This window comes from Rhineura floridana, chromosome 2 (genome assembly GCF_030035675.1).
Source record: "Rhineura floridana isolate rRhiFlo1 chromosome 2, rRhiFlo1.hap2, whole genome shotgun sequence".
Taxonomy (NCBI): Eukaryota; Metazoa; Chordata; class Lepidosauria; order Squamata; family Rhineuridae; genus Rhineura; species Rhineura floridana.
This window is the reverse complement of record NC_084481.1, coordinates 186,192,448-186,217,774: the sequence shown is the minus strand read 5'-3', so window position 1 is coordinate 186,217,774 and position 25,327 is coordinate 186,192,448. Positions and strand designations below refer to the sequence as shown.

The 25,327-nt window shown below is 42.1% G+C and overlaps 1 protein-coding gene across 1 annotated transcript in view; it reads right to left on the bottom strand.

The window, feature by feature from the left end:
- Positions 1-25,327, bottom strand: part of SRP54 (signal recognition particle 54) — a 53,358-nt gene that overhangs the window by 2,472 nt on the left and 25,559 nt on the right. The window contains exon 16 of the mRNA XM_061611656.1: positions 667-764. Coding sequence (XP_061467640.1) covers positions 667-764 — 98 coding nt within the window. The remainder of the gene's footprint in view (positions 1-666; positions 765-25,327) is intronic.

Sequence of the window (25,327 nt, the reverse complement as noted above, 5' to 3'; positions counted from 1 at the left end):
AATATTGTTTTCAAACCAAGTTACTATTCTACAGATCAGAAGTATGAAAGCCTCCAATCAAGATTTTTTCCATGTCTGTGGAAAAAAGTAATCAAACTACCAAAGAAGCAGAATGTCTGGGGTTTGCAATTTCAGAATTTTCAGAACAAGAGTTTTGTTCTTCCTGAAGCATTTATCTACTAAAATAAATAGAAACACTTCTAGTTAAAAAGTAAATTAGAGAGCAACAAACTCACTCTTAACTTCCTCTTATACATAAAAATATATAATTCTAACATTCTCATTTTTTATTAGAAAACAGGTGTGGTAGTGGTCTCTTAGTTTTGAGTGAAACCCCTCACAATGTCATTTATTACTTATATCACAGGAAACTATTTCCTATAATGTTAGGGCAACACAGAATAAAGTCCATTTGAAAGGTACATACAACCAAACATGTTTTCCTTTAGAGATTGCATCTGGGATGTACTCTCCCACAAAAAAGATGCCCTACAGGGGAGAGTGAATCTACACTGTTGGCATTATAATGGATTTTTAGAGAACTGAAAAATGCCATCTTTAAACCATTTTATATTAAGAAACCAGCCTACTATACTATGCTTTTTAAGTAAAGATCATGATATTTGTAATTTCTATGTTGTTAAGAGGGTACAAAAGGGCACACACCTCCTTCTTCATTCTGTAGTATTCATCTATGGCATACTGGTACTTTGGCGTGCTGATTCCCAAAACAGAAGCAATTTTTTCACCAAGGAAGTCACACACTGAATAAATAAAACACATGTTTATGAATGATGCAGACTCACCAAGCTAACTCTTGAGTACAGTTTCCATCAGCATTCCATATAAGTCACACGTTCACAAAGCAGCAAGAGGTTTGGGGTTTTTCCCCACTTCCTTAGATTTTGATTCCACTTGTGCAAGCCAAAACATGAACCACACAAACTATGGAAAGCAAGCCAAATGGAAGGTGACAAAACAGGCCAGATAATCCAATCCTACACATTTACACCTAAAACCATGCAGAGTGAGGTTTGTTTGGGCTTTATATGAAACTCTCCACTGAAAGAGTTCAAATTCTTCAAAAGAAATTGTTCTATCGTGTATCCTTTCTTCAAATGTACCTGAACAAGGATATTCTTCCTTCCCTTTCAGTGCTTTAACATCAAGCCAAAAGTTGCTTTAATAGCAAACTAAAAATATAAAAGAAGCCATCAGAAAAGGCAGCATGATGTGCCATCACTGTACTATGGGTCATTGAGTCAGGGCTGCTTAAGCAGGCTTCTTTCACGTTACTGACTTCTGTGAGCAAGTGAAGAAGCTATAAATGTTCAGTTCAGAGCTTGTAAAGCTTACATGCATCAAATACTGGATGAACAACACCCCCCCCCCAAAAAAAACCCACCACAAACTTGCCCTTATAGTAAAAGCTTTTTAATCAAACCTAAACCTACCTTCCCCAAATTACACACACTTCCTTCATATAATACTCTGGTAGTCAATGTGTGCAATTGTTCTCTTGTGACTTTTTATCCACCATTTAAAAATAAACTACACTAATCTTCTCTCTGGGCAATACTTCAGACTTTTCTTCTGTGATTCCTTAAAATGTTGGAATAAATTGACAGGGAAACCAAGGGGAAAAGCCAACAAGAAAGCTTGCCATGGCACATTAATGGCAGGAAATGGCTATTTACTTTTGTAACTTAGTACTGTATCTTTAAGACAACTTATAAAGCAGAACAGAAGACAAATATGTAGAAAACAAAGGTGGGATTTCACTGTAATAAATTGTTCAGAGTAAAATACCACCCACTCATGCCAGACTATGGTGAAGTGTAGGCAATGAAATATGCAGATTCCGTATCAGCATAGTGACTTGACAATCTGCACTCAACATTCTTCTGTAAGACGAAATTGTATTCAATTCCTCTTTCCCAATGTTCAAGTCAGCACTGGATAAACTAGTAAATAGGATCTTTCATCACTTCTGTTCATCAGAATCCCTTCACGTTTTTGAATACCAATAACTATCACTCAGGAACATAGGAAGCTGCCGTATACTGAGTAAAGCCAATGGTCCATCTAGTTCAGTATCACCTACACTGACTGGCAGCGGCTCTCCAGAGCTTCAGGCAGGGGTTCTCTCCAAGCCCTACCTGGAGATGCTGGGGATTGAGCATACAAAGCAGGTGCTCTGCCGCTGAGTCACAGCCCTTCCCCTTAATAGCTTACATGGCTTCATTTCGCTCTTCTGCTCCTTCAAGCAACAAAACTCTAGTACCTGCACTCCTCGGTCGCATACCACTTTACCCTTCATTATAACATATTTTGTTTGTCATAGTTCTTACTATATATACATACACAGAATAAACCCATACCTGATAGTGTTGATGTGGCTACTCTTAGCATATGAAACCATAGATAGGGTCCCCAGGTAAGGGTGGCCTGCAATAAAATAAGTGTTTATGTTCAAAATCTGAAAGGCAGTTAAGTAATTTCATGTATAACCCATGGGCTATATCCAATGGTGGCATGAGGCAAGCTTGCATATGGTGGGGTATCAATTTTCACTCATCTTCCACCTCATCCCCCACTGCAGCCCTCTGCACGACATCCCATAATCGTTCTGGAGGATCCCCCACAACCCTCAGGAGCAGTTTTTCAAGGGGGGGGCTGCAGTGGGTAGGGAGGATTGGTAAAAATCAGGTGCCCAGTCTTATGTGACCAGAAGTGCTTCTGCTTGCCCAATGCTACTATGGGAAGCAACACCATGTTTCTTCAACGAAGTTCAAGATAACATAAAAAACCAGGGTTCTCATGCAGTATCCTGCTTAGCTTCAGCAAGGCTGCTTCATCTTGTGACCTCAGAACATGACCTGAATGCAGGATTTTGTCTTTCATGACTTGTGACAATACTTTCATTCATATCCACAGTAGATATACTCAGAAGAGTATTAAATAGCTAGAATGCTGCCCTTACAGGGGGCTCATTCAGTTAACAGTAATGATGTATTCCACAAGGCCACATGTTAGAGCAAACACAATCCTGTTTTGCATCTTAAAGACTAATACATTTATTGTGGCATTAGCATACATGGGCTACAACCCACTTCTGTTGGCAGATACAAACACACACAGGTAAAATATTTGCCTTATTTGCCAATTCACCATAGCTTAGAGCAGCCTTTCCCAACCAGTGTGCCTCCAGATGTTGTTGGACCACAACTCCCATCTTTCCTGACCATTGGCAATGCTGGCTGAGGCTGATGGGAGTTGTGGTCCAACAACATCTGGAGGCACACTGGTTGAAAAAGGCTGGCTTAGAGTGAGTCACCCACTCAAATTGGGTATTTAAAGCTTTTTTTTACTAGTTCTCTTCCATTAGTAACGGATCACACCTGTCTCTTGCATTACTGGGCTTTCTGGTCTCCCTTGCAATCTTCCTCTCCTCCTTTGTATCTGTAGCCTTGTGACTTATGCACATGCGTGCACACACCCCTTGCTTCAGAGGGAGCTTTTGCCTGGGAACTACCAACTGCCAGCAAAAGAAGATCATCACAGACTGAGCAAACTGCTCGATCCCACTCAAAAACTTCAGCGTTCCTCAGTAGGCATGCTGCTTGGCAACACCAGAGAGGCCCAAGAATGAAGGCCAAAACTGCTGCCTGAATGCCTGACCAACTGTGCAACACATTTATGCTTGCCCAATGGAACTTTTCCTTTCTTTCCTAGTCCCTGTACTTGAAACATTTGTAGCCCGCTCTTCAACTGAAGAGGGCTTCAAGAGCAGCTTACAAATATAAGTGATAAGACAATCCCTGCCCCCAAGTATACAAGATAAACATGAAAAGAAAAAGAGATTGGGTGGGACGAAAAAAACACAAGCTCAGGCACTAGTCCTTAGTTACAAAGTTCTTATAATGACTAGCTGGAATGGAATGATATGAAGGAGGATGACAAGGAGGAGCCAAAAGTTGATCATTTCCCAGGAAAGCTAATGGAGAAGCCCTGCAATTCCATTGCTCCCTTTCCTATAGCCTGATAGAATGGCTGAAACCCCCTCCCTTGCCCCCCAAATTCAATGCGATTGTACTGTAAAACTTTTGCAAGCCGCTCTGAGAGCCTTACAGCAACAATATCAGCAACTAACAAGCAGCTATAATACTAAAATAATGAACTGAGCTCCAGTTTACAATAAGGCAGTAGTTGCTCAATAAAAGGTTTTATATGCTAGGGAAGCCAAAGCTCTGAAGCAACAACACATACAAATTAGTCTAAACCCATCTAAATTCTTCAGTTCTGGAAGGAAGCAATGTTAAGATTCCAATATAGTTTTAAAAGCTACAATGCAAATTTGGAACACTGAGGGTCACATGATTGCAATTCATTCGCCTTCATAGGTTACACAGGCTATGGCAAGGGCAACACGGAAAATGAAGTAAAAGCAGTGATCTGAATCTACCCTACCTTCATCCCTTCACTATGTCTTTCCCTAACATTTTTAATTGTATTTTTGAGATAAATTTGAATGATTATAAGCTTTTTTGGGAAGAGACTGAAAAGTCGGGTATAAATTAAACATACAGTGCCTTGCAAAAGTAATCAGATCCCTGATCAATGCCCTCATATTACTGAATTACAACTGGTACATTGTAATTTCATTCTGTATGATATTTTATTTTGAAGCGCTGAAACTCAAAATCAATTATTGTAAGGTGACATTGGTTTTATGTTGGGAAATGTTTGTAATTGCCATTTGTAATTCAGTAATACGAGAGCACTGGACAGGGGTCTGATAACTTTTGCAAGGCACTGTAAATAATGAGTTTTACTATTCTTAAAGGAAAGTGAATGGCTAGGCTACCAAGAACAGGGCCTTTTCTACAGTGGCACCCAATGATGGAATGCTCACCCTGAATACATCTGTCTGGCAACAAAACCCAATGCTTTGTTTTTCTACATGTTCACACATAGAAATTATGATTAAAATCCAATCAGATATTGAAAGACAGGGAATTTTCCCAGCCTTACCTGCAAATGCCAGGCACTGAACCCGGGACTGTCTGCATGCAAAGGACATACCTAGTACCACTGAGCTACAACACCTTCCCAATTTTGCAGATGTGATGGTAATAGCATTTCAGAGTCACTGCCGTTACAACTGCAAACTTCCCTATGAATTTATGACACCAGAAACATTTACAAAAATGGAATCTTAAGAAATCTGAAATTTATCCATAGGATGCAAGAAAGTAAGAAAAATGTCCTGTTGTAAATACGAGTAGTGTAATATATAAGCTGTAAAAAATATTCTTGGTATGTTTCAGAATCAACGCTGAAGTTACAACAATCTTTGACATGAAGATTGCCTAGTTCAAACCCAACCTGGTAAAATGTAATGATTACTTTCATATGCAAGTGAGATTTATTCCGGGAATTAATCAAGTCCTTAAATGATGGGGCCAGAATCTTAAGAGCATTGTGCTCTCTCTCTGGATTTCTTTTCCAACTGCAACTGTTTGTGCTGCATGAAGGCTGTCCAAGTGTCCCACTCCCTTGAGCTTTCTGGTAGGGCTTTTCAGGGGGCACGGGGGAAAAGAAGCCTCAGAAGCCCCTAGGGTGTGGATAGAAGCTCCAACTATAGCTTGCAGCAATGGCAAATACTCAGGACCCTTGGAAGCAAAATGATTCTCATGTGGGGTCTATAGAAAAATGGTTGAACAAACAGAACAAACTTAGATATTCTTCAAACTACTACAAGCAGTACATTACAGCTCAATACATGTGTTTTTCCTATATTATGACCTACTATATAGACTAAGTAGCCATACATAGTTAGCTAAAAGGCAGATTTTTATGTACATGGAAGGTATACAAATTTTAATGACTGAATTGTTACAGGCAGGGGTAGCTTAATACATACTTTCTGGTTTATAACTCAACAGTTAAGTGCAGGCTTTAAAATAGGAAGATTCTATTATAGCTATAGTTTCAGATTTATACATTATTATAGGTTTTGCATATCTTCATAAAGAACCCAACACTAGCCAAGCTCTAAAAGTTTAGGTTGAGTTTCCATTAAAAGTCCTAATATGTAAGTTTATCAAGGCAAATTTAATGAGCAGGTGCTAGTCTTTGTACCCTCAACTGGAATAATAAGCTATCAACATGGCACTACCAGAAAATAGGCCATTTAATTGTCTGTATAGAAATCCTACAACATTTTTGCCAAGACATCAAAGCTCAGCTGGGCTCTTATTTTCTCTGCCTCATTTATACTGCTGGGACTCACACAATAAAACACAGGTGACAGCAATCCTTTCTCTGATATACCACAAGATGATGTTTCAGCACTTGTTGAAGACCTATTTATCCAAATAAGTATTTGCTTTTAATACATCGCTTTAAGTGATATGTTTTAATTGATGTTTCCTACAGTTGACATGTTTTCAACTACTGTTGTGTTTATGATTTAAACGTATTGTTGTTTTAACATATCTTATGTACCACCCTAGAATTTTATAATGAAGCGTGGAAATAAAAATAAACATTTATCCTATCAAAAAGCACTATAACATACAGTTATGGTATAGAAGAGGTCATTTCCCTTTAAATCTGCATTATAAAATGTCACAAAGAAGGCTTTTAAAAGTGCATTATGAAGATCTAAAAAGGACTAATTGTTTTTCTCAGATTCCGTTCCACTACGCTTTGAATCAGTGGAGGCTGGCAGCTCCAATGTGAGTGGGGCAGTGAATCTGCTCCAAGTTTTAGTCTGAATTTTCAAGGATCTGAAGCACCTTGGGAAGTATGGACTAAAACCAAACCTGGAGCAGATTCACTGTCCCACTCTCATCGGAGCCACCAGCCTCCGCTGCTTTCAACACAATTGTCCTTTGCACTCCAGCATCTCTCTCTCTGCCTTCCTTGCAACACATTGCAAGTCAATAAAATTTCTCTCCATTTGGAGGGAGAATTGCTATTCAGAAGGATGCCAGATCTTCACCTGGTACCTGGGCACGTCTGATGTAAAATTCATTGCATTCAGTAAAATCTTTCTTTCTATAGATTGATTAAACATGAAGGAGCAAATCTGGATTGTACGGACGATATTGACCTAATTTCATCTTTATTTCAAACATGGCTTTGCCCCTAAATGTGGTGCAATATACAAGAATTTTTACAGAAGCAGCTGACAAAAACCCCAACTTGTACTCTGCTTCCCTAGTACTATTCAGGAACAAAAACCCAAATCTAGGAAGGCCAAGCAACACCAAAAGAGAATATGATGTCACTGTGCTGAATATACAGTCCAGTATATTCAGGCCAATATGCTGCAGAAGTAAGCAAGCATCCCTTGTTCTGTACATGTAGTCCTTGGACATTTTTCATACACTTTTAATAACCACTAGAACAGGCATGGGAAAGCTGTAGCCCTCCAGATGTTGTTGGACTCCAACTCCCATCAGCCCCAGCCAGCATGGCCAATGGTCAAGGTTGATGGGAGTTGTAGTTCAACAACGTTTGGAGGGCCAGATGTTCCCTACCCTGCACTGGAACCAGTTTGTCATCTCAGCCATCACCATCATGAATCCAGAAAACAGGGCTAGTTAAACAAAAACCTAAATGCCATGTAGAACACCTGAAACATTTAAAGCCCTCAGGTTAAAAATGTAAACCTGTATTCACTTTGTCTAAATAAATACACTTCTGTAGCACACTTAAATGTTCAAAGCACTACATATATTGGCTTGGATTTCAAGCTTTCACTTGACACAAGGTGCTTCTATGTGATTTCCATCACCTCCTCCCTCTCATGGCAGTCCCCCTATGTCACACCCCACATTTTTCTTGAGACACTAAGGAGCAGCTTTTTGAGGTCCAGGGGAGAGAAGAAGGGAAAATCCTATTACACAAGCAGAGTTCCACTTGCATTACTCTATATCCAAGCCATTTATTCCTTAGAGCAGCCAGGCAAGGAAGGTCAGAATCATCCCCTTATTTCAGAAGGGGGTAGGGTTACGGCTAAAAGAATTATGGCTTATCTAATGTCATATAGTGGGTTCATGTGCCAAGTGAGATCTGAAATTGTGTATTTTTAAAAAGAAAACCTTAACGACAACTCCATTGACTGTTTCTATGGAAACAAATTCATCAAAATAGGACAAACATCAGAATTAAGAGGGGGGGGTCTGCATATAGGTGGCATAACTCATATAAAGCAAATAAACCTCAGAAACAAACCTACTGGATTGACAGAGGGCAAGAGGTCTTTTTTCTCCTGCAGCTCATCCTCCTCTTCATCTGTGCTATATTCTTCCATGGTTTCTCCACTTGCAAAGTGGATAACCCTTCTTGGGATTTTCTTCTTTCTTCCTATGACTCCAAGTTCAACATTCTCAAAGCCTCTATCACCATTTGTATGGAGCTGTAATAGGAGAGGGCAACTGTCAGGTGCAACATGATAAACAAAAGAGGGAATGGCTCTACAACAAGTACAATATCATAGCAGACCACCAAAAAATAATATTCCTTAAGTTTTAACAATTATCACATCACTTCACCCACAGCTTGAAGGTAGAGGAGAGAAATATTTCAAACCACATAGACACTTCAATGCTATTTTTATGTTAGGTTTGTAAATCGCCTTGACATACATGTAAAAATAAATGATCATAAATATAAACTGCCACATGTTGTTAAAGGCCTATGTAAAATAGCCATTATTTATTGAGCACTTTTTGGTTTTGGAGCATTTTCATCTATCCCCACAATACTTCTGGGAGGCAAATAATTTTTATTTTGGGTTTACAGCGGTTGTGATACTCTAAACTTGCTCAAGGCCACCCACGCAATTCCTGGCTAAGCAGGGATTTGGACTAGGGCCGCCTGTAAGATCCAGCAGACAGTATGCTCGAAGTACATACAAATTATTTTCAGAAAATGTGTATTTATTCTCTTTTACACATGCTACAAAGAGCTGCAAATCTTCATACTCTCCATGCACACAGAGCAGACTCAGTTTCCATGCAAATTCAAGGAGGTATCACTATCACTGTTATAATCACAACACTGGAAAGGTTCTCTCTGCCACCATAACATTCTGCAGATGCTATTAAGTAGAAGCAGACATTCTAAAAGGGCTTTTCTATATTCCCCAATGTTCCCCCGTAAAAGAAAAGCATTCTGCAAGCCACTTGCATTATGAATAACAATATGGTCCAGTAATATAAAACTGAAACATTTGCTACTGAGGAAAAAACCAGGAAAGATGCTTAGACTTGTCAGAACAGTGAAATGTTTCACCAGGAATCAGAAGGCATTAACAGTAGTTGTACGATCAGTTGGTCCACACACTGTTCCGTTTCCAGGTTATTTGTTGTTGTTATGTGCCTCCAAGTCGACTACAACGTATGGCGACCCTATGAATCAGTGACCTCCAAGAGCATCTGTCATGAACCACCCTGTTCAGATCTTGTACGTTCAGGTCTGTGGCTTCCTTTATGGAATCAATCCATCTCTTGTTTGGCCTTCCTCTTTTTCTACTTCCTTCTCTTTTTCCCAACATTATTATCTTTTCTAATCCAGGTTATTGGCAAGGCTCAAAGTTGTTCCAATGTAGCACCAGCAACCAAACCAGCATACTTGAGCAATCCTCAATAGTTACTCCTTGTGACAGCTATAGGAAGAATGGAAGGTCATGGACAGCAACCCAAGGCAGCATCCAGGCCCAGGAGGTACAGATAAGCCAGCACCCATCTTTCTTCATAGGAGAAGGTCAGGGAGGAATTTCCTTGGCAGAAGTATGCCACTTCTTGTCATGTCACTGCTACCTTGTCTGATCAGGATTGGGCTTCCCAGTTTAACATTGACTTTTCCCAGCTGAGATACTACAAATAAATTACAAAGGTTTTTTTTATAGATTAAAGTTCACCTGAAAAGATAGGGCTCTCAGATGTGTTATGTAACTCTGGGGATGGAACATAGCTCAATGGTAGAAGCACATGATTTGTATGCAGGAGGTCCCCAATTCAATCGTTAGTATGTCACTTATCCCCCCGCCCCAATAAGTATAAGCCTCCCTGTAAGTGGCTTCAAAAGGATCAGGTAGCATATGAGAGGAACCACCTCTGCCTGAGGCCCTTGCTGCCAATAAGAGTAGACAGCACTTGGCTAAATGGATAAGATCTCTGACTGATATAAGGCAGCTTTCCAATATTCCTAAATCATAGTGACACCAAACATATCTCTGCAAAGTGTCCTAAAGCAGGGGTAAGGAACCTCAAGCCCAGGGGCTGAATGCAGCCCTTGGGACTCTCCCTAGGCCTATCTCCTCCACAGCCACACCTCCTATTGGGCCTGCTTCACATTCTCCTTGAGTGCTTTCGCCTTGCTGGAATTTGTCCTTGAACTCTGACAATGCCTCTTGTTTTACTGGATGGAGGATAGAGAGGGGTGTGTGAGAGTGTGTAGAAACTAGTCTACCTTACAAAGGTGAAGTTCAGATTCATTGCTTTGTTCACTTTTGTCTCTGGCTCTGCCCACCACAGGCATGTAGCTCCCAGAAGGTGGCCCAGAAGGGAATGCGGACCTTGGGTTGAAAAAGGTTCCCTACCCTCTTCTAAAGCAACCCATAACAGAAAGCAGGGGAGTTAAATAGCACAAAATAAATTGTCTACTACTAAGCATGGCTTCATTTCTAAAATGAAAGTGTAGTACAGTAGCTCAAGCCTGCCTGGGAAATTAACACTGTAGACCATTTCTACAATTCCAGTATTTACAGGTAGGTTAGTCAGGAGAAACAGAAAGACACTCTGTCACTACACAGTAAGTAAGCACAACAGTGCACTGTAATAAAGAGTAGTCTCCTCCAGGATGTTTTAAAGAACAAATATATGGGATGGACAGAAGCATTGCTATGCCCGATTAACCTTAGGAGTGGGAGGTACATGTGAAATTATTTTATTCATATGAAAAGAAGGGGGGAAAAGGATATTTGATTACAAATGTTCTTAGACATACCAGCATTACTCCTAATCAGAGCAGATCACCAATTTCAATAATTCTACTCCGAGTATAGCTTAGTTGGATATCACACAGGTTTTTAAAAATGAGCAGCCAGACAAGAGAAAAGAAATGTTAAGATGTTATAATCCACTGTGAGTTCACAAACAAGTATAAAATATAAAACTAAACAAGTAACAGAAGAGATTTGTCGATGAAGTAATTTGCTACAGTTATTGGAATAACAGATTGATCCCAATTGTCACATCTTTGATTCTGAAGATTACATTTAGGACTAAGAATTTTCCTTAACAGGAAGTGAACATATTTTAGTTTGTTCCCATATCATTTGTGTGTGTCACTGGGAATTTCATTCTGACAAGGCCCTAAAGTCGTGTGTTTTCAAATCTATGCAAGTGAATTAGCAATGAAATCAGGTTTCTTAAGAATGTTATTTAACCCAACAGCCCTACCAAAACATTTTACACAAGTGTTTTTTAATTCAATAAATAAATCTGTAACCCTACATCAGTAGTAGTCCCTACAAAAAAAAAAAAAAAGACAAACCAGGAAACGAAAAGTGAAATTCTTTATTATGTTTTTCAGAGTTCCTACTTCCCAATATCTGTTCATGCCACTTTTTTTATAACTCATGATCCTTTAGGAAGATTAGTTTTACACTAGTAGCCTTTAAGTTCTTTTCACTTAATTTAAAGACTGTTTTGCAAATATTGCTCAGATACCTACAGCTGTTTCAGAACCAAAACATTCAGATGAAAAATTGCAAAATACTTTCACAAACAGTTTTTCTATTTAGTTAAGAGGCAACATTCATTCTCTTAACATTACTGCAAATAAAGTGTCAGCAAAATCCACAGCAGTTTTACTCTACGTACTTTACTCGAGCAGCCTTGTATAATACATAGCATTTCAATAAATATTATAAAAATTAGTTCAGTGCCTCTCTGCTCCTACTACAAGAGTGTAAATAAAATTGCATAACAGTGAAACTTTTATCCATGTTTAGATCTAACAATTAACCTCCCTCACTTTACAATTGCAACTCAAAAATTTATATAATATTTGGCTATTTATATAATAGCCAAAAGTATATGAACATCAAAATCTATGTGAAGAAGGCAAGCTTGGGATACCTTGAAAGGTCCTTTTTAAAAAGAACTTCATTTACATGTAGGGCAACTGTATGTCAATATCTTTGCCAGGTTTTCACAATTAGGTGAAAGTCAAAACCTGTCTTCATGTAATATTAAACAGGCTGATTTGTAATAGGTATCTGCTTACAGGAGGCATCAGAAGAAATCAAAACAGCTGATATATGTGTGAACTGTAACTGCAATATCAAGGCAGAAGGTTGATGGTGCTGATAAAAATTAGATGAATAATGGTATTTGTGAATTTACTCACATGTATGTAAAAAACTGGGACTACCTGTGAATTTAATCAATGCAAAATGACAGCATGTAACACTATCATTATAAATACTAGAATTTCCGGATCTTGAAGCCTTGTGAGACAGGAATCATCCTGAATTTGTGAAAATTGAAGCCTGAACTGTCTGAGCAGCCTCCAGCAGGTAGAAGAAATGCATCCACTACAAATTTATTTTCACATCATGTTTTCACCAACAGAATAAGTCTACCTGTCCTGCTGGGCAAATCAGCACATCCCTGTTTAATGATATACAGATGTTCCAGCAATTAAAAAATAGAATCATATTAGTTCCTCAAATGTTTAGAAATGCTAGTAATGTGTTTTTTTAAAATCAGCTCTCTCTCCACAACTGTTGAGAATGGTCTTCTGCCTGCAACTGTTGCAATGAGTTAAAATTAAAATGTTGTACTAAAATGAAATCAAATAATGCAAAATGAAACATATGCTTGTTTTCCTTGCTTGTGACAAGTACGGGAGTTTTTCACTTATCTGCTTCTTTAGCAATTAAAGATGTTATTCCCAGCTTGTAGGACCAAAGGTCAAGGATAGAGGAAGTTTGGGATGGGAACAGAGAAGTGAACCAGAATAGACAGATGCTGAGAAATTAAACAATGATGTATTCTTGATTAGCTATGCATTTCTGATATTATGTATGTGACGCATCTATACCCTATAAATATGATGACTGTCAGCTATTCTAGAGAACCACTTGACCGTGGCCCTCCCTTTGCAAAGGTATTAAAAGGCAAGACTTTATACTGATCCGGTCTCGTCTCTATTCCTTATTGGCATCTCAAGGAATTGAGGGCTTTTATCAGTCGGGCCTCCATCCAGGCCTGGCTCCTTTTGTAACACAACCAGTTTCCTCTGAAAAGATAAGCAATTCCTCCAGCCAACAGATAAAGCAATATAGCATTCCCTGCAGTAATGCAATAAAAGTATAGGAAAGGTGAATTACAATACTGAAGCAGCCATGTAACTATTTACAGCAAGTGGGGTACCTGCCAAGATTCAGGTGACCCCAACTGGGTCCTAGCCACACCCACTGAGAATCACAGGACACAAAAGAGTTCTTGCAGAAGCGCGATTGGCACTGGGAATGGGGAAGAGGCGGAAGTATCAGCTTACAAATAAAGAGGGGTAAAGCACACCCTCCACAACCCCGATTTTGGTTACAAAAGCACAACCAAGGGTGCATTCAGGGAAATTATATGTCTTAAAGAACTTTGCTCAGAAGCTCTTCCTTGACCCAGGGGTTGCCCAACAGCCTCCTCCAAGCAGAGAAACCTACCACGTGCCGCCCACAGGGCAGAAGTGGGACAACACTGTAAAACGACAAGCCCGATATTCTACTTCAATCCCTCGCTGAGTAGGAGCTACTTCTGAGGAACCTTACGCAAGAAAAGGCTTGCACGGGCCTTTGGCCAGCACCACAGCGCGAAGGGCGCCGCGCACTCAGAGAAAGGCCCCGTGCTTTCCCCCAGGCTTTACCCCTACGACAGGAAGGAGGCCGAGACGCGGCAAGAGACAGGCTGCGGCTGTCACGGTGGAGGCTGTCAAGGGAGCTTTGCTCCCACCACGGAGACAGTCAATAGGGCCGTCCGGCGCGTGAAGGAGAGAGGGGATGGGTGACTTACCTGCTCTTGCTCCATAGCGCAGGCGGTGACGGCGACAGCGGCTGGTGCGCAATACAAGGTAATAGCGGAGAGCCCCTGCTCCATACTCCCCCCAGCCTGAGGGAAACTAGCAGGGGCGATCACACCAGGCCAGACCCTCCTCCCTGGCGGAGGCCCTGGCAAGTGAGCTCATAGAAAGGCCAGCCCGTCGGCCACACCCTCTCTCGGGGGTTGCTAGGATACCAGGCAGAGCCAGCTCACTGCGGCCCCCTGGCGGCAGAGAGTGGGAGAGTGAGGGACTCGCCTACAACACGATGGTCGCGGGATTCTCCTGCTACAGGCCGTAAGGCAGGTGAACTCGCACGGTTCTTCCTACCTAGGGTTAGGTGTATGAATCGGAGACTCAAGGGAGCAGGTACGCTAAGTGGCGTCTGTTGCGGGGTGTCTATTTTTTCTTACGATATTTTATGGAGAGGCGAAGAAAACCGCTTGGCGTGGTAGGCGTATCTTCACTTGCAGACCAGGGATGTAGCCCAGTTGTTGCAGAACTCCAACTCCCATCATCCCTGACTATTGGCTACGCTAGTTATTTATTTATTTATTATTTAATTTATATCCCGCCCTTCTTCCCAGCAGGAGCCCAGGGTGGCAAATAGAAACGCTAAAAACACTTTAAAACATCATAAAAGACCTTAAAATACATTAAAACAAAACAACGTTAAAAACATTTTTAAAAAAGCTTTAAAAACATCTTTTAGAAAAGGGTTAAAAACATATTATTAAAGAAAACATATTAAAAGCAATTCTAACACAAACGCAGACTGTGATAGGTCTCAACTTAAAAGGCTTGTTGAAAGGTTTGGGCTGATGGGAGTTGGAGTTCAATGTCATCTGGAGGGCTGCGGGTTCGCCCTCCCTGCTAATACGACACTGAAGTTGGTTCCTAGTTCCCGGTTGCTTATTTGTTTGAAAGTTCAAAACACTAAAAAAGAAGAAAAGTTGACAGCTGTAGCAGCTTCAAGCCAAACTTAATATGTCCCTGAACCCCAAAATATATGTTGGGGTACCCTGTATGATATATCACTGATTGGGGGACCCTCCCCGTCAAAAATAACAATACATTTATGCAATCAAAATCATCAGGCTTCTGATATTATCATAAATACATAATGATGTCATAAAATCATAAAAAGTAAGTAACTGGGGGTGCCCACCCCAAAATCTGCTCTAGCCCAGGACAAATCATACAGCCCAGGAAAGGGGAGGGAGTCCTCTACGAGATGCCTGGCCCAGAGCTTCTGCTGGGCACAGGGCATGGATGAGGGCAAATAAGCAAAACCAAAGCAGACAAAAACACACAGGAAAAAATAAGTAACTGGGGGTACCCACCCCAAAAACTGCTCTGGGCCAGGACAAATCATACACCCAGGAAAGGGGAAGGTGTCCTCTATGAGATGCCAGTGCGTCCCACCTGGCTCAGAGCTTCTGCTGGGCACAGGGCATGCACAGGTGCATCTATGCAAAATCAAAATGGCCAAAAATACACAGAAAAAATGAGTAACTGGGGATACCCACCCCAAAATTTGCTCTGGGTCAGGACAAATCATACAGCCCAGGAAAGGGGAGGATGTGTTCTACAGATTCCAGTGCATCCCGCCTGGCCCAGCGCTCTTGCTGGGCGCAGTGCACGGATGAGGGCATCTACGCACAATCAACATGGACAAAAAGAGGAAGAATAAAATAAGTAACTGGGGGTACCTACCCCAAACTCTGCTCTGCGCCAGGACAAATCATATACCCAAGGGAAGGGAAGGGTGACCTCTACGAGATGCCAGTGCATCCTGTCTGGCCCAGAGCTTCTGCTGCACGTGAGGCACGGATGAGGACATCAATGCAAAACCAAAATGAGCAAAAACACATAGAAAAAAAAAAGTAACTGTGGGTACACACCCCCAAATCTGCTCTGGGCCAGGACAAATCATACAATCCAGGAAAGGGGAGGATGTCCTCTATGAGATACCACTGTGTCCCGCCTGGCCAAGAGCTTCTGCTGGGCGCAGGGAACAGATGAGGACCTCTATCCAAAACCAAAGCAGAGAAAAACATACAGGAAAAAAAAGTAACTGGGGGTGCCCACCCTAAAATATGTTCTGGGCCAGGATGAATCATTTACCCCAGGAAAGGGGAGGGTGTCATTGTGACGCCCTTCCCTGGCTCCCCCTGTCAGGTTCCTACCTGCTCGTGGCTACTGCCTTTCACTAGGCACCACCAGGGACTCCACCAGTCCAGACTGTCCTTTTTTATGGTTTCTCTCTCCGCTCTAGCACAGATCTCAATAGATCCCCCTGCTAGGCAGCACCACCATTCACATTCTACAACCAATGTTCCCAGAGACCTTCCTTGAGTCTCTCTATCCGGTTACATTCGTGACTGCGTGCCTATGCTGTTCCCAACCCCCTTGTATCAATGCAGATAACTCATAACTCGGGGTTGCTCTGGATACTTATAATGTTATCTTCTCCTCTTCACCGCTGCCACTATTTGTTACTGTTTCCCTTCAGCCTTGGTTATTACCTTACCCTCCCTTCTGGTCTGTGAAACCCCAGCCAAGGATCAGGCCTTTGGTAAACCAAAATAGTATTTATTAAATAACATTAATAACAAGATAACTTTGATAATGATCTACAAGCTTATGGTTTCATCTATTACTGTGATATTTGACTTATTACTAATCCGAACTCCACCTCCCTCTTTCTCCACACTCTCCTGACATACACCAACTCACACCCACCTCCAAACTCCACCAAAACAACCCACTCACGTCCACCAAACACCTCTCAAACAACCCACTCACGTCCACCCAGATTCAACTGTCATCCTTCCATTTATACTCTCAGCCATCCAAACACTCAGCCAATCATCCAGCATTCTACTGCTCATTTACTCCCCCTCCTCTTTCATTCCACTTACCATGTATCTTCTATACAAACAGCACTTACCATATATACATTAATACAGGAACATCACAGTCATCTACGAGATGCCACTGCACCCCACCTGGCCCAGAGCTTCTACTGGGTGCAGGGCATGAAGGAGAGCATCTCTGCAAAACCAAAATAGACAAAAACAAAAATGGAAAAATAAGTAACTGGGAGTGCCTGCAGCGTCCTTCCCCGCCTGTGATCACTAGTGATGTCTTACCACTGTCAGGCCCACCTTATGATGTGCAGCCCACCTCTGGTCACCCCCAGTCAGGAACGTCAGGTTTATTTTTACCTTTCACCGCACTAGCACCTATCTCAAAAGATCCCCCTGCTAGGCCACACTACCCAACACTCTGTATCCCTTATAGCCTATAGACTGTGCCTTAGCCTCTGCCTGGCTATCTCGATACCTTGTGTCTATGGGTATAGGTAATTCCCAAACTCCCCTGCAGCCTCTTGCCTCTGAAGCTTACAACTCTGGGTTTCTCTGTGGTACTGTATACAATATCTTTTCCTCCGCCTCTGCCACCATTCGATACATTTCAGCCTTGGTTACTCTGCCATCCACCCTGGATTGTGTATCCCTGCTGAAGAATCAGGCTTTTAGTAAACCAAGAAATATTTATTAAGCATTAGAAATAACAAGATTACTTAAGACTTTGTTGGCAAGCATATGGTTTCTTATATCTCTTATGTACTTTACTTCTTAATAATTGCCTCAGAACTCCTATTTCACTCTCTCAACAGCCACCTTATACTCTCCACACCAATCTCTCCAACACACCAACAACACACCACCACAAAACACCACCCTATTCAACTGTCATCCTCTCATTTATACTTCCAGCCATTCAAACGCTCAGCCAATCCAGCGTTCTACAGCCCATGTACTCCCCCTCCTCACACACTCCACTTACCATATGTCTTATATTATACCAACACTTACCGTATTTACATTACAAATCAGGAACATCACAGCTCCCACTCCAAAATCTGCTCTGGGCCAGGGCAAATCATACACCCAAGGAAACGGTAGAGTGTCCTCTACAAGATGCCATTGCGTCCCGCCTGACTAGAGCTTCTCCTGGGTGCAGGGCATGCATAGTAGCATCTATGCACAACCAACATGGAAAAAAGAGGCAGAAAAAAAGTAAGTAACTGGCAGTACCTACCCCAAAATCTGCTCTGGGCCAGGACAAATCATATACCCCAGAAAAGGGGAAGATGTCTTCTACAAGATGCCACTGCATGCCACCTGGTCCAGAGCTTCTGCTGGGCACAGGGCACAGATGAGGGCATCTTCTATGATGCCCCTTCTATGACGAGCTTCCACTGGGCCTTGAAGACCTGGCTCTTCAGGCAGGCTTTTGGGGTGGGTTAGATTTTATCTTTATTGTTTTTAGATTTTTAATGCCTATGTATTGTATGCCTATGTTGTACGTCGCCCAGAGTGGCTGGACAGCCAGCCAGATGGGCGACTAATAAATTCAATAAATAAATAAAATCAATAAATCTATGCAAAACCAAAGCAGAGAAAAAATGGATGGAAAAATAAGTGACTGGGGGTGCCCACCCCAAAATCTGCTCTGGGCCAGGACAAATCAGGAAAGGGGAGGGTGTCCTCTATGAGATGCCACTGCACCCCACCTGCCCAATATCTTCTGTTCGGCACCGGGCACGGAGAACAGCACCTATGCAACATCAAAATAGACAAAAACACACAGAACAAATTAAGTAACTGGGGGTACCCACCCCAAAATCTGCTCTGGGCCAGGACAAATCATACAGCCCAGGAAAGGTGAAGGTGCCCTCTAGAAGATACCAGTGCATCCTGCCTGGCCCAGAGCTTCTGCTAGGCGCAGAGTGCAGGTGAGAGCATCTATGCAAAACCAAAGCAGACAAAAACACGCAGGAAAAAATAAGTAACTGGAGGTGCCCACCCCAACATCTGCTCTGGGCCAGGACAAATCAAATGCACAACAATTCTTCTCGTATTGCTGTATGTTATCTGGTGCCATGGCAGAAGGAAACTTGGCCAGATCACCAGACAATGATTCACTCAAGAAGCATAAAGATGTAATTTCATAGATGGGACTCTAAACTATGCATGGACGGCATCTAATAGAAGACAGTATCCCTGATGTGTGGAACTATGATTTGTGGTGCCCCAAATCATATTTTGGGATGGGCATCCAAGTTCCTTATAATCTTTCCTATATATTTTGGCTATTCTTCTGATACATAAATTAATGATGTTAGATTTATTCCGTGCCATTAACTAAAACGTTCCTGGGCGGATCACAAAAGTTTAAAAATGCATAATTAAATTAAGTTAAAAACATTCTAAAATCAGAAATCATAAATGACCTTGTCTGTGCCATGACTGAACAAAAAGCTCTGACCTGGGTTGGAACCAATGCCATCTTGCAGAGGACCCTGTCCTGTATGAATATGTGTATTATTTATGGTACTTCGAATAAAGTTTTGGAGTGGGCACCACCAGATCCTTTCCCCCCCACCTTATTTAAATATTTTGATGTGTATAGTTGCTCAGATCCACTCCTTCTGCCCACAAGAAACTCTGGGCCAGTCAGGATGCCATGGATTCTTGTAGAGGATGTTTTTGTCCATTTTGGTTGTGCGTAGATGCCCTCATCTGCGCCCTGAGCCCTGCAGAAGCTCTGGGCCAAGCAGGACGCACTGGTATGTTATAGAGGACACCCTCCCCTTTCCTGGGCTGTATGATTTGTCCTTGCCCAGAGCAGATTTTGGGGTGGGCACCCCCAGTTACTTATTTTTCCCTTCCAGTTTTTCTCTGCTTTGGTTTTGTGTAGATTTATTTATTTTATTTACTTGTGTTTTCCTGTATGTTTTTCTCTGCTTTGGTTTTGCATAGATGCCCTCATCCATTCCCTGTGCCTAGCAGAAGCTCTGGGTCAGGCAGGACGCACTGGCATCTTATAGAAGACATCCTCCCCTTTCCTGGGCTGTATGATTTGTCCTGGCCCAGAGCAGATTTTGGGGTGGGTACCCACAGTTATTTTTTATGGTTTTATGACATCATGTATTTATAATATCAGAAGCCTGATGATTTTGATTGCATGTATTGTTATTCTTGACGGGGAGGGTCCCCCGATCAGTGATATATCATACAGGTTATCCCAACATATATTTTGGGGTTCAGGGACAGGTTAAGATTGGGTTGAAGTTGCTGTAGCTGTCAACTTTTCTTCTTTTTTAGTGTTTTGAACTTTCAAGCAAATAAGGAACTGGGAACTAGGAACTAACTTTAGCATCGTCCTGCTAATGTATAGATTTAAATTAGCTTGACAGTCAGTTTCAGTTATGCTGCCTTCTTAGGGTATCGTGGCAGTGGTATTTCGGGTGTTAGGGATCTTGAAGGGAAATGTTCGGTCCTTCACTCAATTGGTCAGAGATCTCTGGGAGGGACGACAATGAAAGTTGTACACGATGTCATCATGTGTAAAATACGCCTCACCAGGAATCCCTTTAGACACCAGTTTCAGTACTACTAGAAGATGTGGGTGTCGCGGGGGGGGGGGGAGGCAAGAATAGCAAAACAGAGTCTGACTGGGATAGTGAAAAAGTTTAGTGTATTCAGAGGAAATAACAATGTGCAGGGGCAAAGTAACAGTAGGTGCACTTGCCCGCTACTAGTTTTTAGAGTTGTATTCTTTCACCCACGCCAGCCCCCCTTCTACACAGCTCAGCCCCTAGAAATGAGGCTTACAGGCCTCGCAGACTGATGAATTATGATCTAGCTCTAAGACAACAGCCTACTTCATTAGATATATGAAACGGCATTTTTCATGCAGGAATTGCTAAACAGCATCTGGAGAGAAGATGCTGCCTTATTCCGAGTGAGACCATTAATTGACCAAGCTCAATATAGTTTAAAAAGGATTGGCAGTGGTTTTCCGTTGTTTCAGGCAGGCCTGTTTCACAGCTCTTTGTAGAGAGACCAGATTGTATCTGGGCCGTTTTGCACCCAAAGCATGTGCTCTGGCACTAGGCTACAATCCTTTAATCTTTCTTCAAAATTGTTATAGCTTTGTTCATGCAAAAATGCAGTTTTCTTCTCTAATACATTAACACAAAGTAACTTTACAAAAATGAACACAAAGTTGATTTTTACACAAAGTGTAAAGCTTTGGCTTCCCATAACCTCAGTTTGGAAGACTGCATACACCAACTATTCAGAAATATTATGGCTTCTCTTTTCCTCACAACTCCACAAAATGAGCAAAGAGAAAAGAAGCTAAGGTTGAGCACACTGTGTGCTTTTCCATTATCTGTGGCTTGGTATCTAGGTTTGGGCTTTATACAGTGTTCAGCATGCTAATTCTCAGGATATAAACATGGGTGATCTTCTAAGTACCTCTGCCCTCACCAAACATGGACATAGCAGTATTGTAGAGTGCCAATGAGCACAGAAACAGCCTCAAAAGAACACCCATTGAAACTGAAAATTCCTGGTTAAACAAGTTAGTTAAAAGCAAGGCCAACATTCCAGTTCCATGGCAGGATATGTGACTAAAACAGAACCGTACTCATATAAGGAGGGCCTTATAAAAACATAGAACTCTCTAAATGGTAGCAGGCTTTTCCTCATAGAAATTAACAGATCAGGATGATCCCATATGAAATATAGAAAAGGGAAACCAATCCCTGTCCCCCTTGGAACAGAACTTAACAATTTTCCAGATACTAAATTTAAATCTGTGCTTCCGAATGTTTAGGTATGGAAATCTTACTTTCACATCATTTTTTTCTTCATAAAAAAAGGTGTCCCCGCACTTATAGTGAGAGTTGTTTCCGACTCTTAGGGTGACGTCTTGCGACGTTTACCAGGCAGACCGTATATATGGGGTGGGATTGCCAGTTCCGTCCCTGGCCTTTCTTTACCCCCCAGCATATGCCGGGTACTCATTTTACCGACTACAGATGGATTGAAGGCTGAGTGGACCTCGAGCCCTGTTACCGGAGATTCGACTTCCTCCTTCCGTTGGAATCGAACTCCAGCGCTGAGCAGAGCTTCGGCTGCGTTACCACCGCTTACCACTCTGCGCCACGGAGGATCTTCATACATACTACAAAACCTGTACTGTCATTCTTTTCTTATAGCAACTGTTTACATTCCGCCCCTCCCGGCAACAACAGTAGCAAAAATAATTCTAATTACAATAGATTTTGTAGAGGACAGCTTCCACTTTGCCATTTAACCCATAAAGAAGTGAGCCTGCAGTACTCTGTCTTTGCTATGCACTTGCATCAGGATGAAGGTTATGATTTCAAGAAAAACAATTGTAGAATATATTTTGAAAATTTAGTATTTGAAATCTGTTGCTCTTTTAACTATTAGCCAGCTCTGAAAGTATTCTTTAAGACTTGAAGACGTTTGGTTAACACAATTAGTCTTTTCCTGTCATCCTTTCCTTTTACATGAAATTGTATTGGTATGAAGCCTAGTTAAACCACAACAGAGCAGTTACAGGTGTGACAAGTAAGTTATGAAGGACAATGCATGGAAACTGACATAACTTTTTATAAAACAAAATTGGTATCTGAAAATGGGCTGATTTAGAGGTAGAGCAGCCCTCTGCTAGTGCCATGGGGCTTTGTGGATTCCCCTTTGTCCACTAACAGGCCCTTGTACCGCCTGAAAACCTACGTTTGATTGAACCTCTAGAATGGGATGAGGCACAGGGGGCTGCAGCTGGACAGAGGAACTGGAGGAATCCCATCAGGGCTACCAAGCAAGTAGTACTGTGTGCTGATGCAAGATCTCTAGATCTAAGCCACAGAATTCATCTAAGCCAGAAGCTGGAAACCTTTGGCCCTCCAGCTGTTGCTTAACTACAAGTCCCATCCTCCCAGGTCATTGGCCATGCTTGCTGGGGCTGATAGAAGTTATTATTAATTAAATTTTATTTATACCCTGCCTTTTGGTCAAAGGCCCTCAAGGTGGCTTACAAAGAAAAACAAACACAGGTATAGAAATACAATATAAAAATACAATAAAAGCAATACAATTTACAAAAATTAAATTAAATAACAAATAACATTATCGGCACCTCCAAGAAAGAGGTGGTGTTAGTGGGGGTGGCAGCTCCTGAGAGGCAGAAGGGCGACAGGCATTTGTTACAGAGAAGCTGTTTGCTGTTTCAATGTTGTCTTCCTCTCCATGTCCTCGGGCTCGCTCAGCTGCTGCTCCCCGGGCTTCTGCTGCTGGTGATGGTTTATGTTGTTGAGCAGGAGGCCCCCACACCAAGAAGCGGTGGTGAGGACCTGGGCCTTGCCTGGAGCAGGAGAAGGAGGACATGGCGGCAGCTGTGGAGCAGGAGACCCGGCGCCGGGAAGCAGCAGCAAGGAACGCTCTTTTTTTAGTCGATTAATTGATCATTAGAATTGATTAGAATAAATTAGAATCAAGAATTTTGTTCTTGTAGGCAAGTTTAAATGAAAAAAAACCCCACACTTGCCTTGTTTTTAGAAGACTGCATGTGTCAGGGCAGGCATACTCTTAGAACAGGCATACCCGGTTCTGATGCATATGAAGGAATTTCTTTTCCAAAATGCGCTTTGGTGCCTACCCAAGCATTTCATTTCTGTGGACAAAATCGATGCCTTTGTTCGGAACCTCTTTTGCCTCATACGTGGCATGTGGCAGGAGAGACAGCGATGAAGATCGTACACCCTCATGCTCAGACGCAGTCTTGTTCTTCATGGTTATTTTCCAGAGCTGACAGCTTTGGTGGTGAGAGCAGGTTCTTACGAGGCTAATGCCCCAGATTCTTCTGCGTGTCCTATGCCAGCTCCCATCCACTTTCCCTTCCTCCTTGCTCAGGTAAGGGATATCTTTTGACTGAGAAGGCACGGGCAGTTGTTTCCATGTAGCCAGCAGAGGGCGCTTTGATCACAGTCTCGGGATCCCGCTGACCCCCGCCCGGGCTCAGCCCCCTCTCCTCGGTATTCGCCGGTGGCTCACTGAGCTCAGCTAGCTGATCTTCCTCAAGGCTGTCGGTGCCACCAAAGTAGTCAAACACCGAGTCGAACGCAAGAGAGAACATCGAGCCTGCCCTTTGAGAGCCCACGAATTGAAGGAACGGCGGGCGCAGCTGCACTAGGCTAGACAGAATGGCGGCTCCAGAGCTAAGGGCCTTTGTGCACCGCATTAATCAGTGAGGGACGGACAGACAAACAGGATACACACATGCACCACTAGCCACCCAGGAAGGACAAACAGAAGGAAATCGTAGTTCAGCATCATCTGGGGAGCCAAAGGTTCCCCGCACCTGATCCAAACCAAAGAGACAGAATGCCTATTAGCATAGTTTGCTTGGCAATAGGCACCAAGATTATACTTCTAATTGAATGAAAACAGTAATGAGACACTTGTTAATGGACTTAAAAACTCACCACTTTGATTATGGTTAGAGCGCTTAACTATGTGCATTCAATATTCTTCTTGTCATCTTTAACATATTACCACGAAGCCATGCTGTCTCTAGATATGCAAGTTTATATAGGATACCAGGAACAGCCTGCTCACTGTGGCCCCAGGCAGCAGAGGATGGACCCATGAGGGGCTTGCCTACAACACAATACCCACTTCTCTTTTCTGCTACAGACCAAAGACACGTGTACATTAACAGCTACTTCATTTTAGACATTAAAAGTACAATTCTCTGCTCTTCTGTTTTCTATCCAAGGATCTTCCCTGCTGGTGGAAGTCTTACGATTATAGATGGCTAGGGAGAAGAAACTTAACCACAGGGCCACACAGCTGCTTCTTCCCACATCCATCTGATCAAAGCCTCTTGGCACCTTAGTCAGCTGGTCCAGAAGACTGGAGCAGCCTCTGACAGAGCAAAGTGCTGCAGAACAAAGGGGAAAACAGCCAAGGCTTAAGAGAGGCATACAGGCTTATTAGATCTTACTCCAGAACTGGTTTGGGGCCTTAAGCCAGTTTTTAGAAAAGCTCAGGAAAAAAATTGCTTGGAAGACTGTTACCTGGGCAAGTAGTTACCTCCAAAATAATGCCAAATTTAAAACTACACATTTATTTTTCGAAGGGTATGTGCCTTTGTCATTTTGGAAAGTTCTAGGTTCTGCTGCATAGAACTGGGGGGAAAGCACAGATGTGGTTTTGGATAGTTGTCTAAAAGCACAAAATCCTTCACTGAATAATCTTTGGAGGCAGGTCATCAATGGCACTATTTCGCTTACAACAAGCTTATTTCTGAA